General features: G+C 37.1%; 1 pseudogene and 1 gene segment (V, D, J or C); both read right to left on the bottom strand.

The window, feature by feature from the left end:
- Positions 1 to 5,058: 5,058 nt before the first annotated feature.
- LOC120474892 (Ig lambda chain C region-like) lies at positions 5,059 to 6,993 on the bottom strand. The segment is given in 4 exon segments: positions 5,059 to 5,450; positions 6,746 to 6,797; positions 6,854 to 6,872; positions 6,989 to 6,993. Coding segments are annotated over 4 exon segments (399 nt in total).
- A 6,296-nt stretch (positions 6,994 to 13,289) lies between these two features.
- Positions 13,290 to 15,025, bottom strand: LOC120474891 (Ig lambda chain C region pseudogene; annotated as a pseudogene). Its single transcript, XR_016151350.1, has 2 exons — positions 14,974 to 15,025; positions 13,290 to 13,681 (listed from the first exon to the last, which is right to left on the bottom strand). The product of XR_016151350.1 is annotated as an Ig lambda chain C region pseudogene (transcript).
- Positions 15,026 to 15,228: the final 203 nt, after the last annotated feature.

The following is a 15,228-nucleotide window of genomic DNA, read 5'->3' as shown; positions in this document are numbered from 1 at the left end:
ATCCTTGGAAACTCTTGAGAAATATCAGTTGATATTGATATAAATTATTAATAAGTAGAGAAATTAAATTAAATATCTTTTAAAACTGAATATTATTTTTTATTTAAATCAGTGTGTCATATTTCCTCGTGGAAGGAAGCAGCTTTGAATATGTGCAACACCCCTTTGTTTAAGACGGACTGTCGGCCGGTCAGGACTGTAAACAGCAGGTCTCGTCTGTTCTCACTCATTCTCAGCAAAGATGACTGCAAACGCTCTGATTATCTGCTCTCTACTGCTTTCTCTCGCTGGTGAGATTAGTGTTGAACATTCAGAGCTTTTTCAGAAGTGCTTTATAAATGTTGTGTCATTCTTCTCATGTATTGTGTGTTTGACTGTAACACTGACTGATGTGCTGTGATGGCAGGTTGTTTTGCTGAGATCATTCTGACTCAGAGTCCATCCGTGAATCTGGCGTCTGTGGGAAGCAGCGTCACTCTCAACTGCGGGTCCAGCAGGACTGTATCAACCAGTTTAGCCTGGTATCACCAGAAACCTGGACAAACACCCAAACTTCTGTTTTATTATGTTGGTAGCAAAGTGTCTGGAGTTTCTGAGAGATTCACTGATGGGAGATCAGGAACAAACTACATGCTCAATATTAGAAATGTCCAGCCTGAAGATGCAGGAGATTATTACTGTCAGCAGCATTATAACTATCCATTAACACAGTGATACACAGCCGTACAAAAACCCCTTCAGTGAAAGAGGAACTGCTGATTTAGACACACACCGCACACATAATACACTATGATTGGAGCCGGTTTCTTAAAGTTCAGAAAAACAAAATCTGGGAAAAGATTTACAAAACGTTCACTGTAAAAAAATAAATAAATAAGTTGAGCTAAATTAAAACTTACTGTCAAGGCAACTAAACAATGTTTAGAATTGTGCAATGCAAGCGTATATATTCTTGCTTTTCATAATCAAGCTACACAACAAAATTAGCCTCGTAAAGCAGCACTATGTAACTTTTTCAACCTTTAGAATATTTTTCCAAAACTCTTGAGATGGTACATCGACTTACAATAGGTTAAATGACAGGTTTGCCATAGCCTGACGTGGTCTGTATCGCTTTTGCACTCTGTAACTTCGTGGAGCGGATAGGAACCCGAGCACAAAAAGAACTACAAAATTCGACTGCTTTACGGCATAAATCACTTCCCCCACTTCCTCAAATACCGACGCGAGAGCCCAACAAGCGTTTTTTTTTTCCTTTTTTTTTTTTACCTCTGTATGTTGTTATGGCTGAAGCAGCAAGTAAAACCAAGATGCCAAAAGTCCTCCTTCTACTGTCCTCCTTTTGTTGGAGGACAGTAGAAAGAGAAAAAGGAAGAGGGGCAAAATAAAAGGCTGGACGTAAGATGTGAGAACTCCTTCCTTCTGCAGAGTTCGGGGGATATCGCTTGTCAACAAATGCACGTGTGTATTTCCTAGTGTAACCATGACAGATTTTACGACAGTAGTACAAGACAATACTGTTTCCCAACTGTAGGGCGACCCCGATATCAAAATTTAGTAAGATAATGCTGCTTTAAAACGTTTAGGTTATAGTGACCTCTGAAGAGGATCAGGCATCTGGGCCCAGTGGTTCGGGTCCGGCTCGTGCTGAGGCACTGCGGAGACTCGGATCATGGGGTTCCCAGATGGAGCTCGATGACGAGTTTGAGGGAGGTGTTTCTCTCTCACGGTGTCAGAAGATCGCGAGGGTGAGTTGCTGGACGAGGATGTGTTATCTCTTACATCCTCTAATCCTGCAGCGAGAGCTCTGCTGACACCCAGCCCGAGAGAGCAGGAGATGGCTGATGAAGAAGAGGTACAACCTGAACCCTCACAGCCTCCCTGACCCACATATGATGAGCTGTTGGGTGTTATGGAGCGCGCTTCAGTGATGCTTCAGCTGCTGTGGGAGTGCGTGAAGGAAGGAGATGTTCGCGGCAGGCTGGATTAGCGGTTCCTTTCTGGCCATAATTCCCAGCTCCCATTGAGCCTTCCAGCCCTTCCTGATCTGCATACTGAGATCAAGAAGTCATGGAAGGACCTATATTCTGCAAACATCCATCGTCAGCAGCGAGCAAACCACACTGATGTCGAGGGGATGCGTTAACATGGGTATGTGTCGATGCCCCCAATCGACTAGATTGGGCAATTCACAAACTATCTCTGCTGGAGACACATCGGCACTAACAGCTCCGGCCCTGCTATCTAAGCCACTCAAGATTGCTCGAACAGCAGGACATACAGGGTAGGAGGTCAGACTGGGGCTTCCTTACACACTATGTCAGTGTTACAGGCATACCAAGTCGACCTGCTGAAAAATTTGGATCGGGGCAGGGTCTCTCCCCTGATACAGTGGACGAGCTGCGCTCCCTTTTAATAGTCCAGTCATTTTAAGCCAAAATGGGGTTCATCCTAGAACAAATTGCAACAGAAGCAAACTCAACTGATTTTGTATCCACAATGTGTCCTGAGTAAGGGAAAAAAGCCCAGAAGAATTCCATTATGGGAACGTTTAGAAAAAGACCCAAATTAACCCTATTCATAAGCCTATACTGTAAAACCAAACGGTAATATTCACTCAATTAAATTGAGTTTACTGCACTTAAATAAAACTGAAACTTGAAGTGGCTTGAATGACTGAAACAGAACTCAAACTGAATGAGTTATAGAACATTTCTAGATCCCAAAATGATAATTGAGTTATGATTGTATAGTTAAGTTAATAAATCATCAAATTAAGTGATGATTGCTCATTAGAGATGAACACCTGCTGTAAACAAGCAGAATCACTGATGGAAAGAGAAACACAAGAAATACAAGGTTTAAGGTCACCATGATGGAGATCAGCATTTGCTTTAGTTGGGCTCTTGACCGTTGACGTGTGAGTACAAGTTTTTCTTTGGCTGCTGTAAATGAGTGTTTATGAAATATTTGTAATGGCGCAAAAATCAAGGAAAAGTATGATCGGGTAATGCTGGTCAAGGTTTGATGATGACAATCATCACTTAATGACTTGATTCACTGATCTCATTCAGAGTCTAATCTCTGATTTTTTTATTAGATGTTTTTGAAACTAGATTCTACAACAACTATGACAATCAGATAGAATGAAGGATTTTACAGAAAATGTAATTCATTACCAAAACTAACACAAATTTCAAGAATCAGCATATGAATCTCAACAATGGTGACCATTAAAAAATTATTCATACTAAAATGCATGCTGGCTATTACCATAATACAACCTTTATCCAGGGCTTTTTTAATGATCACCATTGTTGAGATTCATATGCTGATTCTTGTTGTCTGTGTAAGTCGGCATGATGCCATTGAGGTTTTTAAAATCTGATTCTAACAACACGGGGCCTTACAGCAGAATCACAGTTCTTTTATAATGAAAAAGTCCTGTTTAATCAGAGATTTTACTCTAGGAAATATAAGAGAATCAATACACCAAATGATAAATTATCATTTCATAAATCATTATCAAAAAATAACCATATGCTCCTTTTCTTTTGGCTTATGTGCCATAACAAATGTGTTATATAAACACTCAGTTACAGCAGCCAGAAGAAAAACTAGTTTTATAAAGTCAGGGGTCAAGAGCCCAACTAAAGCAAACACTGACCACTATCATGGAGTCTTTGAATGAAACAATAAATCATCTTCATCTAAACCTCTGTTCATTAACAACAACAACTTCTGTAGACGCATGATAAAAGTCAAACTGGCCAGTAAAAAGTGAAGCTGGTAATGCTGTTTGTGAAGTTGTTAAATCCTCCTCTGCTGAGATCTTGATAGATTTAAACATATTTTATCTTCAGTTGATTTCATCTAATGTTGTGGTTGGAAGTCAGTTGCAGTTCTTGTGTTTCTCTTTCCTCAGTGATTCTGCTTGTTAACAGCAGGTGTTCATCACTAATACTCAACAATCACTTCATTAATCACTTAATCGATCACTTACTTTCTTGACTGCAATATCTAATTTTAGTGAACTCAACTGAAATAATTTCAGACTACTCATAAATATTGTTTTATATAAACTTAAATGAATTGAGGCAATCAGTTTCCTCAAATGAAACTAGTTAGTTTAAGTCATTGGATTTGACTTTGTGTGTGATAGTGTGAGCTATCAGTAACTGCAAGTGCTCTGAGTTCATTTAAAGTTTCTCATTTCATTGTGTTTGCTCAATAAAGCGAAGTTTCAGCTATAGTTAATGCAGTGTAATGTTTAATTGTGTTTTAAGAAATATTATTGTTTTAGTGAACTCGATTAAAATAAGTTCAGTAAACATTTTAGTCTTTAGATATCACCATGAAAATTAATGAGTTGATTACTTACATCAAGACAAACAAAAAATGTATTACAGATTTTTTTAAATTGTTTGTAAACATGGGCAAACGGTGCATTAACTAATTACGTATGTACTAATTTACATAAATAACACAACATGTCCAAATTTGGGTATACCCAGATAAAAATTTCTTGTTGAATCTTGAAAGGTTCTTTGGGAAACAAAAACCCCGTGGATTCACTGCGAGAAATGTTTTTTGGAAACTTGGGTTTTAATATATATATATATATATATATATATATATATATTATTTAGAGTTTTTGTAAACAATAGAAACACTTGCAAATGCTGTTTCAAGATGACTTTCTTGTCTCATAATTTACTGTGCAGGTGTTTTCATGCTTCACTGAGTGACATTTATTTGGGGTTTTGAGATGAAATACTTTATAGGGAAGTCAACATGTCTTGCAATGTAACTCCATCTAATATTTAATATTAATTTCTTGATGCAGACGACCCAATTAGATTAGAGAGGATACATTATATTACAAGAATATTTATAGGAATATTTGTACTTCTAAACACTGATAACGGCAGGATATAAAACAGTAAATGGTTAAAAATATTTTTTTCTTCAAAGCACAGACTGAAAGGCAGACACAATATTATTGATTTTATTTCAGTTATAACAGAACATCATAAATGCTCTTGTGTGAATGAAGTCAGAGAAGCAGAAGAGACACGTCGTCCGCCAGAAGGATGAAGCAGAAGCCAGAGGAGAGACTGAGCGGATCTACTGATCTGAACACTGATCTCTCCTCAGGTGTGCAGTGACTGCAGGCTGGCCGCTCCGTGTGGCCTCACAGCTCACTGAGACGCTCTTCATCCACTCCTGCTCAGAGAGAGTCAGGCTGCTGCTCCAGCTGTACAGAGCATTGTCCTTCTGCAGGAGCCCAGCGCTGCTCTCCTGAGCCCTGCTGCTGCCGTCCACCTTCCAGCTCAGGCTCCAGTCTGACGGCAAGCCCTCGCTGGCCACACACAGCAGTGTCGCTGTGTTCAGAGAGGAGATCTCTGCACTGGACGGGGGCAGGATGGTCACTTTAGGAGGAGTGTTGCCTGAGAGAACAAGACAAACAACTCACTCAACAAACAGCTTCAGTTATTAGAGATTAAAGTGACAGACAACATTCTTACCTTCAACTTAAACAGACAAACTAATATAATAAAAGGCCACTTAAGTGTAATTAAAGATACTTTCATGACTATGTTTCCTAACACACTTAAGTACGCTTTAAAGAAGTGCACTTATTTTGATGTATTGAAAAGCGTACAGCACTCTGTAGACTACTTCATTATAGTTTTAACTCTCGTGTGTTATTTGATATTACAAGTTAATATATTTTAAATGTACTAAATTGCAGCTTCATCTTTACAAATGTGTAATCACAAATTTATATACACGATGGGCACGTTTCAATAGAAATTACATTAAAGTATCTTTTAGTGTACAAAAAAGTTCATTTTAACCATATTTCAAAGACAGTAATGAATTATGAAATTACATATACAGATGTAATTAAGGCTAGCTTAGGTTAAAAAGCACTCTAAAGTAAAATGTTAAAGCATATTATTATTTTGTAATAAGTACTCTTAAAAGTATCCTAAATTACACTTTTTCCAGAAGAGGGGTGTAAAACATATTCTAAATTGCATTTTATATTATAACTATACATTCTAAATTATTTTAAAATAAATCTTGAAAACAGAAATTATATAAAATGTATTACAATATCTGTTTTTCAAAACAACACATTTATATTTCATGAATGAGTTTTACAACTGTTTTATTTAAAAGTAGGTTGAAAATCTATAATAGCGTATAGTACATTTTGAATACAGAAAAGTTGGGTATTTATCTATGAACAGTGTGCTTGGATTTATTTTGTTAATTTATATATTTTATTTACTATATTTATATAATTTATATATTTATTCTAAGTAGTATGTCACATTTCAAAAACATATTCTTCTCATGCTCTTATGGCATGTCAATATTAACAAATACATCTCTTTTACTGGTCTGCATTTCCCAAAAGCATCGTAAGACTCCAAGACCATTGGTGGCAATTGTTCCACGATCAACTTAAGCTTACGAAGCTTTTGGAAACGCAGCCAGTGTCAATAATGGTGAAAATATTCAAATCTTTTCTATTTTTTTTTTGTAGTTATGACTTTTTTTTATGTCTGTATTATCATCTCTCACATATAAACCTACACTATATTTACTGTAAGCATCTCATATAGATTATTCTTGTTCCACAAGACAAAGTAAAACATTCATAATGTCATAAAATATATAACTAAATATGACAACACTGTCCTGAATTAAAATGATTTAATTATTTACTTACTGCCAACATCCAGTCTGGTGCCGCCGCCGAAAGTGAACCACAGTGATCCACACTAATAGAGCAGACGTACAAAAACCTGCTGAACGCTTCAGTAGCTGCACTGTTCACTGCATCTCCAAAACAACATCTTTCTGTTCATTTAGTGTTTAGTGTCAATCACAGGTCAATAAAAAATATATTTCATTTAAAAAAGGAAAAATGTTGTAATATATCATTCCATGATTAATTAAACACAATCTAAACCCCATTTGATTCACTGACGGTCAACTACTGAATGATTATTTTATCATCAGCATATCCTTGGAAAACTCTTGAGAAATATAGTTGATACTGATATTAAATATTACAGTAAGTGTAGAAATTACATTTGATGACTAAATTTGAAACTGAATATTATTATTTATTTAAATCAGTGTGTCGGATTTCCTCGTGAAAGGAAGCAGCTTTGAATATGTGCAACACCCCTTTGTTTAAGACGGACTGTCCGCCGGTCAGGACTGTAAACAGCAGGTCTCGTCTGTTCTCACTCATTCTCAGCAAAGATGACTGCAAACGCTCTGATTATCTGCTCTCTACTGCTTTCTCTCGCTGGTGAGATTAGTGTTGAACATTCAGAGCTTTTTCAGAAGTGCTTTATAAATGTTGTGTCATTCTTCTCATGTATTGTGTGTTTGACTGTAACACTGACTGATGTGCTGTGATGGCAGGTTGTTTTGCTGAGATCATTCTGACTCAGAGTCCATCCGTGAATCTGGCGTCTGTGGGAAGCAGCGTCACTCTCAACTGCAGGTCCAGCAGTTCTGTATCAACAGAATTAGCCTGGTATCACCATAAACCCGGACAAACACACAAACTCCTGTTCACTGATGTTGGTAGCAAAGTGTCTGGAGTTTCTGAGAGATTCACTGATGGGAGATCAGGAACAAACTTCATGCTCAATATTAGAAATGTCCAGCCTGAAGATGCAGGAGATTATTACTGTCAGCAGCATAACGAATTACCATTAACACAGTGATACAGAGCCGTACAAAAACCCCTTCAGTGAAAGAGGAACTGCTGATTTAGACACACACCGCACACATAATACACTAAGAGCCGGTTTTTAATGTTCTGAACTAAAAAAAAAAAAAAAAAATCTGCCGCTGGATTCACAAAACATTCACTGTTAAAAAAAAAAAAGTTGAGTTAACTTAAAAAAATAAGGCAACCTTTCACATTAAACTTTTTAAGTTAAAGTCCCTGTAAAGGCAATTCTGCAACAAAAAAAAAATCTAAACACATTATAAATGTTACAAATTTATTGCTAAAACACATTACAAAGACTGTGAACTGTGAAGTACTGAAATGCAGAGTTAGACCGCTCAATCACGAGTTACTGTCAATACTATTAGTTACCACACCCTATACAGTTTTCTAGCTAGCTGCCTTTGACAAGGAAATGCACAGGCTACTACCTTGATGTGATCATGTACAAAACAGATCGGTGTCTTCAGTTAAATTTCCTAAAAACGATCACATCAAGAAGAGGTGGATTCATTTTGTGTAGAGCCAACCTTGATGAAGAGCTGAGGATCACCGCCAACACCCGCCTCTGTTGTGATCATATTACATGGGATCGTTTCATAAACTTTTGTCAGAGACAACTGGCATTCACTGATACTGGTGAATACTGATACGCTGTTACTGGTGAACGGGGGCCAAACGACTATCTTCCGCCTCAGCCTTCATCTCCCGTCCCGAAAGCAGTATTACTTAATATCACCGTTGACAGCTTTCCTGCTAGTGGGCGTGGTTTCAGCGCAGCCAGCGGACACGCCCCCAGCATTTAGGAGCAGAGAAAACTGCTCATTTTTTCAAGATTTTAATAGCTTATTTTATGTACTTGCCGGCTTTTTTATCATTCAAATTTGGCTGGGTGGCTAATAACACATTTTTCTGTGGTGTGACAAACTCAGAACACATACTTAATTTTGACTTTACAGGGACTTTAACTACTCAACTAATCACCTTCAGTTAAAATGTACTTAAATTGTTTTGTTCATCTAATGAGTAGCAGGTAGTCTTTTGAACTTTGAACACGCACGATCTGCTTGAGGGATCTGATTGTACAGAATGAGAGTTTTCGGTAACACTTTACAATACGGGTGCACTAATAAGCATTAACTCATGCTTAACTAATGCACAGATAATACTGAATTAATGTGTAAGTAATGATTATCTAAGCTATTCATTAATGATTATCACATTAGGAACTGATTAAGAGTATGTGAGGTTAATGTATTAGTTCAAACATTAATTGTTTTAATTAAATATGTAATTGTGGATTAATTCCATAATAACTAATTTTTTAACTAATAGTATTAATTAATATGTTAATTACCAGAATGAGCCAAAGCCTTGTGTTTCAACTTCCAGATAATATGACAGGTACACTAATATGCATTAATACATGATTACTTACTTAATTGTTAGTGCAAATTCATGTGAAAATTACTACAATTACTAAATGACTAGTTAATAATGATGTGCCTCAACAAGTAAAGTCATAACATAATGATGCCTTTGCAAATCATTAGCTAATGATTAATTAAAGCAGACAACTGGAAGTTGAAGTGCATAGCTTTGACTAATTGTGGTAATTAACACATTAATTTACACTATTAGTTAATAAAATATGTTATTAAGGAATTAATCCACAATGACACAATGGCAATTCATGTATTACTTAATCTATTAATCATATAGACTCTTTGTTAGTTGCTGATGCAGTAATCGTTAATTAATTGTTTTATTCTTCATTAGCAACACATTCTCATCCCAAAAAGTCATATAACTGACTTTTTGGGACGTCTTTTGACCATACGTCAATATTCGCCTTTTTAGGGCCCCCTTAAACGTCGTTAGATGGCGATCCCGGGCCGTCATACAACTGACGCTTTACCTTTAACGTCAGTTAGGTGACGGGTTAGGTTTAGGGTTAGGTTTAGGTCTGGGGTAGAGTTAGGATCCCATAACCTCATCTACCGATTTTTAATCCAAAAGTTTAAGCTTTTGGATCGCTCTCGCAGTTCAAGATTTGCAGTGCCGAACTATCTCGGCAGAAGCCAAACACTCCAGCAGCTCTGATCAGTCCACGCCACTCTGATGCATCTCGAACAAGCCTTCCATCAACAATGGTGGTTGTTGCATTACTATTTATGCTCATGGTTTTGTAAACCTACATGGGTATCCAAACACAGCGAATCCAGCACGTTCGTGCAGTTCTCTGTTATGGAGATTACAAACGAGCTGCCAATAGCATGATTAGCTGCTATTTAAAAAAATGGCAGTCACAAGTTTCTGTTTGTCTTGTTGGTCACGGTAACCCTGCCCCCAGCCGCTGACGAAAGCGGTTCTTACTTCTAGACCAGCAATGTTATTGGTTCGGAGCTGGTGCTTTGGTGGTCGAAAAACAAAGAACCGATTTGAAACTAGGCTCTGGCTCCGAACCAGCGCCAGCTCTGCCTTGGTGGAAAAAGGGTATTAGAAAACTCTGCTCTCATCTGGCCCTCTTCTCGAGGGAAGAGGAACAGGCATCTGGGCCCAGTGGTTCGGGTCCGGCTCGTGCTGAGGCACTCTGATCATGGGGTTCCCAGATAGAGCTCGATGGCGAGTTTGAGGGAGGTGTTTCTCTCTCACGGTGTAAGAAGCTCGCGAGGGTGAGTTGCTGGACGAGGATATGTTATCTCTTACATCCTCTAATCCTGCAGCGAGAGCTCTGCTGGCACCTAGCCCGAGAGAGCAGGAGATGGCTGATGAAGAAGAGATACAACCTGAACCCTCACAGCCTCCCTGACCCGAGAATGATGAGCAGTTGGGTGTTATGGAGCACGCTTCAGTGATGCTTCAGCTGCTGTGGGAGTGCGTGAAGGAAGGAGATGTTCGCGGCAGGCTGGATTAGCGGTTCCTTTCTGGCCATAATTCCCAGCTCCCATTGAGCCTTCTAGCCCTTCCTGATCTGCATACTGAGATCAAGAAGTCATGGAAGGACCTATATTCTGCAAACATCCATCGTCAGCAGCGAGCAAACTACACTGATGTCGAGGGGATGCGTTAACATGGGTATGTGTCGATGCCCCCAATCGACTAGACGTTCACAAACTATCTCTCTGCTGGAGACACATCGGCACTAACAGCTCCGGCCCTGCTATCTAAGCCACTCAAGATTGCTCGAACAGCAGGACATACAGGGTAGGAGGTCAGACTGGGGCTTCCTTACACACTATGTCAGTGTTACAGGCATACCAAGTCGACCTGCTGAAAAATTTGGATCGGGGGAGGGTCTCTCCCCTGATACAGTGGACGAGCTGCGCTCCCTTTTAATAGTCCAGTCATTTTAAGCCAAAATGGGGTTCATCCTAGAACAAATTGCAACAGAAGCAAACTCAACTGATTTTGTATCCACAATGTGTCCTGAGTAAGGGGAAAAAAAGCCCAGAAGAATTCCATTATGGGAACGTTTAGAAAAAGACTTAAATTAACCCTATTCATAAGCCTATACTGTAAAACCAAACGGTAATATTCACTCAATTAAATTGAGTTTACTGCACTTAAATAAAACTGAAACTTGAAGTGGCTTGAATGACTGAAACAGAACTCAAACTGAATGATTTATAGAACATTTCTAGATCCCAAAATGATAATTGAGTTATGATTGTATAGTTAAGTTAATAAATCATCAAATTAAGTGATGATTGCTCATTAGAGATGAACACCTGCTGTAAACAAGCAGAATCACTGATGGAAAGAGAAACACAAGAAATACAAGGTTTAAGGTCACCATGATAGAGATCAGCGTTTGCTTTAGTTGGGCTCTTGACCGTTGACGTGTGAGTACAAGTTTTTCTTTGGCTGCTGTAAATGAGTGTTTATGAAATATTTGTAATGGCGCAAAAATCAAGGAAAAGTATGATTGGGTAATGCTGGTCAAGGTTTGATGATGACAATCATCACTTAATGACTTGATTCACTGATCTCATTCAGAGTCTAATCTCTGATTTTTTTAATAGATGTTTTTGAAACTAGATTCTACAACATAAGAACTATGACAATCAGATAGAATGAAGGATTTTACAGAAAATGTAATTCATTACCAAAACTAACACAGATTTCAAGAATCAGCATATGAATCTCAACAATGGTGACCATTAAAAAATTATTCATACTAAAATGCATGCTGGCTATTACCATAATACAACCTTTATCCAGGGCTTTTTTAATGATCACCATTGTTGAGATTCATATGCTGATTCTTGTTGTCTGTGTAAGTCGGCATGATGCCATTGAGGTTTTTAAAATCTGATTCTAACAACACGGGGCCTTACAGCAGAATCACAGTTCTTTTATAATGAAAAAGTCCTGTTTAATCAGAGATTTTACTCTAGGAAATATAAGAGAATCAATACACCAAATGATAAATTATCATTTCATAAATCATTATCAAAAAATAACCATATGCTCATTTTCTTTTGGCTTATGTGCCAAAACAAATGTGTTATATAAACACTCAGTTACAGCAGCCAGAAGAAAAACTGGTTTTATAAAGTCAGGGGTCAAGAGCCCAACTAAAGCAAACACTGACCACTATCATGGAGTCTTTGAATGAAACTCAATAAATCATCTTCATCTAAACCTCTGTTCATTCACAACAACAACTTCTGTAGACGCATGATAAAAGTCAAACTGGCTAGTAAAAAGTGAAGCTGGTAATGCTGTTTGTGGAGTTGTTCAATCCTCCTCTGCTGAGATCTTGATAGATTTAAACATATTTTATCTTCAGTTGATTTCATCTAATGTTGTGGTTGGAAGTCAGTTGCAGTTCTTGTGTTTCTCTTTCCTCAGTGATTCTGCTTGTTAACAGCAGGTGCTCATCACTAATACTCAACAATCACTTCATTAATCACTTAACTAATTACGTATGTACTAATTTACATAAATAACACAACATGTCCAAACTTTGGGTATACCCAGATAAAAATTTCTTGTTGAATCTTGAAAGGTTCTTTGGGAAACAAAAACCCCGTGGATTCACTGCGAGAAATTTTTTTTGGAAACTTGGGTTTTAATATATATATATATTTTTTTATTTAGAGTTTTTGTTAACAATAGAAACACTTGCAAATGCTGTTTCAAGATGACTTTCTTGTCTCATAATTTACTGTGCAGGTGTTTTCATGCTTCACTGAGTGACATCTATTTGGGGTTTTGAGATGAAATACTTTATAGGGAAGTCAACATGTCTTGCAATGTAACTCCATCTAATATTTAATATTAATTTCTTGATGCAGACCACCCAATTAGATTAGAGAGGATACATTATATTACAAGAATATTTATAGGAATATTTGTACTTCTAAACACTGATAACGGCAGGATATAAAACAGTAAATGGTTAAAAACAATTTTTTCTTCAAATCACACAAACGGACTGAAAGTCAGACACAATATTATTGATTTTATTTCAGTTATAACAGAACATCATAAATGCTCTTGTGTGAATGAAGTCAGAGAAGCAGAAGAGACACGTCGTCCGCCAGAAGGATGAAGCAGAAGCCAGAGGAGAGACTGAGCGGATCTACTGATCTGAACACTGATCTCTCCTCAGGTGTGCAGTGACTGCAGGCTGGCCGCTCCGTGTGGCCTCACAGCTCACTGAGACGCTCTTCATCCACTCCTGCTCAGAGAGAGTCAGGCTGCTGCTCCAGCTGTACAGAGCATTGTCCTTCTGCAGGAGCCCAGCGCTGCTCTCCTGAGCCCTGCTGCTGCCGTCCACCTTCCAGCTCAGGCTCCAGTCTGACGGCAAGCCCTCGCTGGCCACACACAGCAGTGTCGCTGTGTTCAGAGAGGAGATCTCTGCACTGGACGGGGGCAGGATGGTCACTTTAGGAGGAGTGTTGCCTGAGAGAACAAGACAAACAACTCGCTTAACAAACAGATTCAGTTATTACAGATTAAAGTGACAGACAACGTTCTAACCTTCAGCTTAAACAGACAAACTAATAACTAATAAAATGCCACTTATGTGTAATTAAAGGTACTTTCATGACTATGTTTCCTAACACACTTAAGTACGCTTTAAAGAAGTGCACTTATTTTGATGTATTGAAAAGCGTAAAGCACTCTGTAGACTACTTCATTATAGTTTTAACTCTCGTGTGTTATTTGATATTACAAGTAAATATATTTTAAATGTACTAAATTGCAGCTTCATCTTTACAAATGTGTAATCACAAATTTATATACACGATGGGCACGTTTCAATAGAAATTACATTAAAGTATCTTTTAGTGTACAAAAAAGTTCATTTTAACCATATTTCAAAGACAGTAATGAATTATGAAATTACATATACAGATGTAATTAAGGCTAGCTTAGGTTAAAAAGCACTCTAAAGTAAAATGTTAAAGCATATTATTATTTTGTAATAAGTACTCTTAAAAGTATCCTAAATTACACTTTTTCCAGAAGAGGGGTGTAAAACATATTCTAAATTGCATTTTATATTATAACTATACATTCTAAATTATTTTAAAATAAATCTTGAAAATAGAAATTCTATAAAATGTATTACAATATCTGTTTTTCAAAACAACACATTTATATTTCATGAATGAGTTTTACAATTGTTTTATTTAAAAGTAGGTTGAAAATCTATAATAGCGTATAGTACATTTTGAATACAGAAAAGTTGGGTATTTATCTATGAACAGTGTGCTTGGATTTATTTTGTTAATTTATATATTTTATTTACTATATTTATATAATTTATATATTTATTCTAAGTAGTATGTCACATTTCAAAAACATATTCTTCTCATGCTCTTATGGCATGTCAATATTAACAAATACATCTCTTTTACTGGTCTGCATTTCCCAAAAGCATCGTAAGACTCCAAGACCATTGGTGGCAATTGTTCCACGATCATCAGCTTACGAAGCTTTTGGAAACGCAGCCAGTGTCAATAATGGTGAAAATATTCAAATCTTTTCTTTTTTTTTTGTAGTTATGACTTTTTTTTATGTCTGTATTATCATCTCTCACATATAAACCTACACTATATTTACTGTGAGCATCTCATATAGATTACTCTTGTTCCACAAGACAAAGTAAAACATTCATAATGTCATAAAATATATAACTAAATATGACAACACTGTACTGAATTAAAATGATTTAAATATTTACTTACTGCCAACATCCAGTCTGGTGCCGCCGCCGAAAGTGAACCACAGTGATCCACACTAATAGAGCAGACGTACAAAAACCTGCTGAACGCTTCAGTGGCTGCACTGTTCACTGCATCTCCAAAACAACATCTTTCTGTTCATTTAGTGTTTAGTGTCAATCACAGGTCAATTAAAAATATACATTTCATTTAAAAAAGGAAAAATGTTGTAATAATCATTCCATGATTAATTAAACACAATCTAAACTACATTTGATT

The sequence above is a fragment of the Pimephales promelas genome, chromosome 3 (assembly GCF_988280905.1).
Source record: "Pimephales promelas chromosome 3, fPimPro1.hap1.1, whole genome shotgun sequence".
Classification (NCBI taxonomy): Eukaryota; Metazoa; Chordata; class Actinopteri; order Cypriniformes; family Leuciscidae; genus Pimephales; species Pimephales promelas.
Note: the sequence above shows the minus strand (reverse complement) of the source record. Positions and strands in the feature narration are given on the sequence as shown.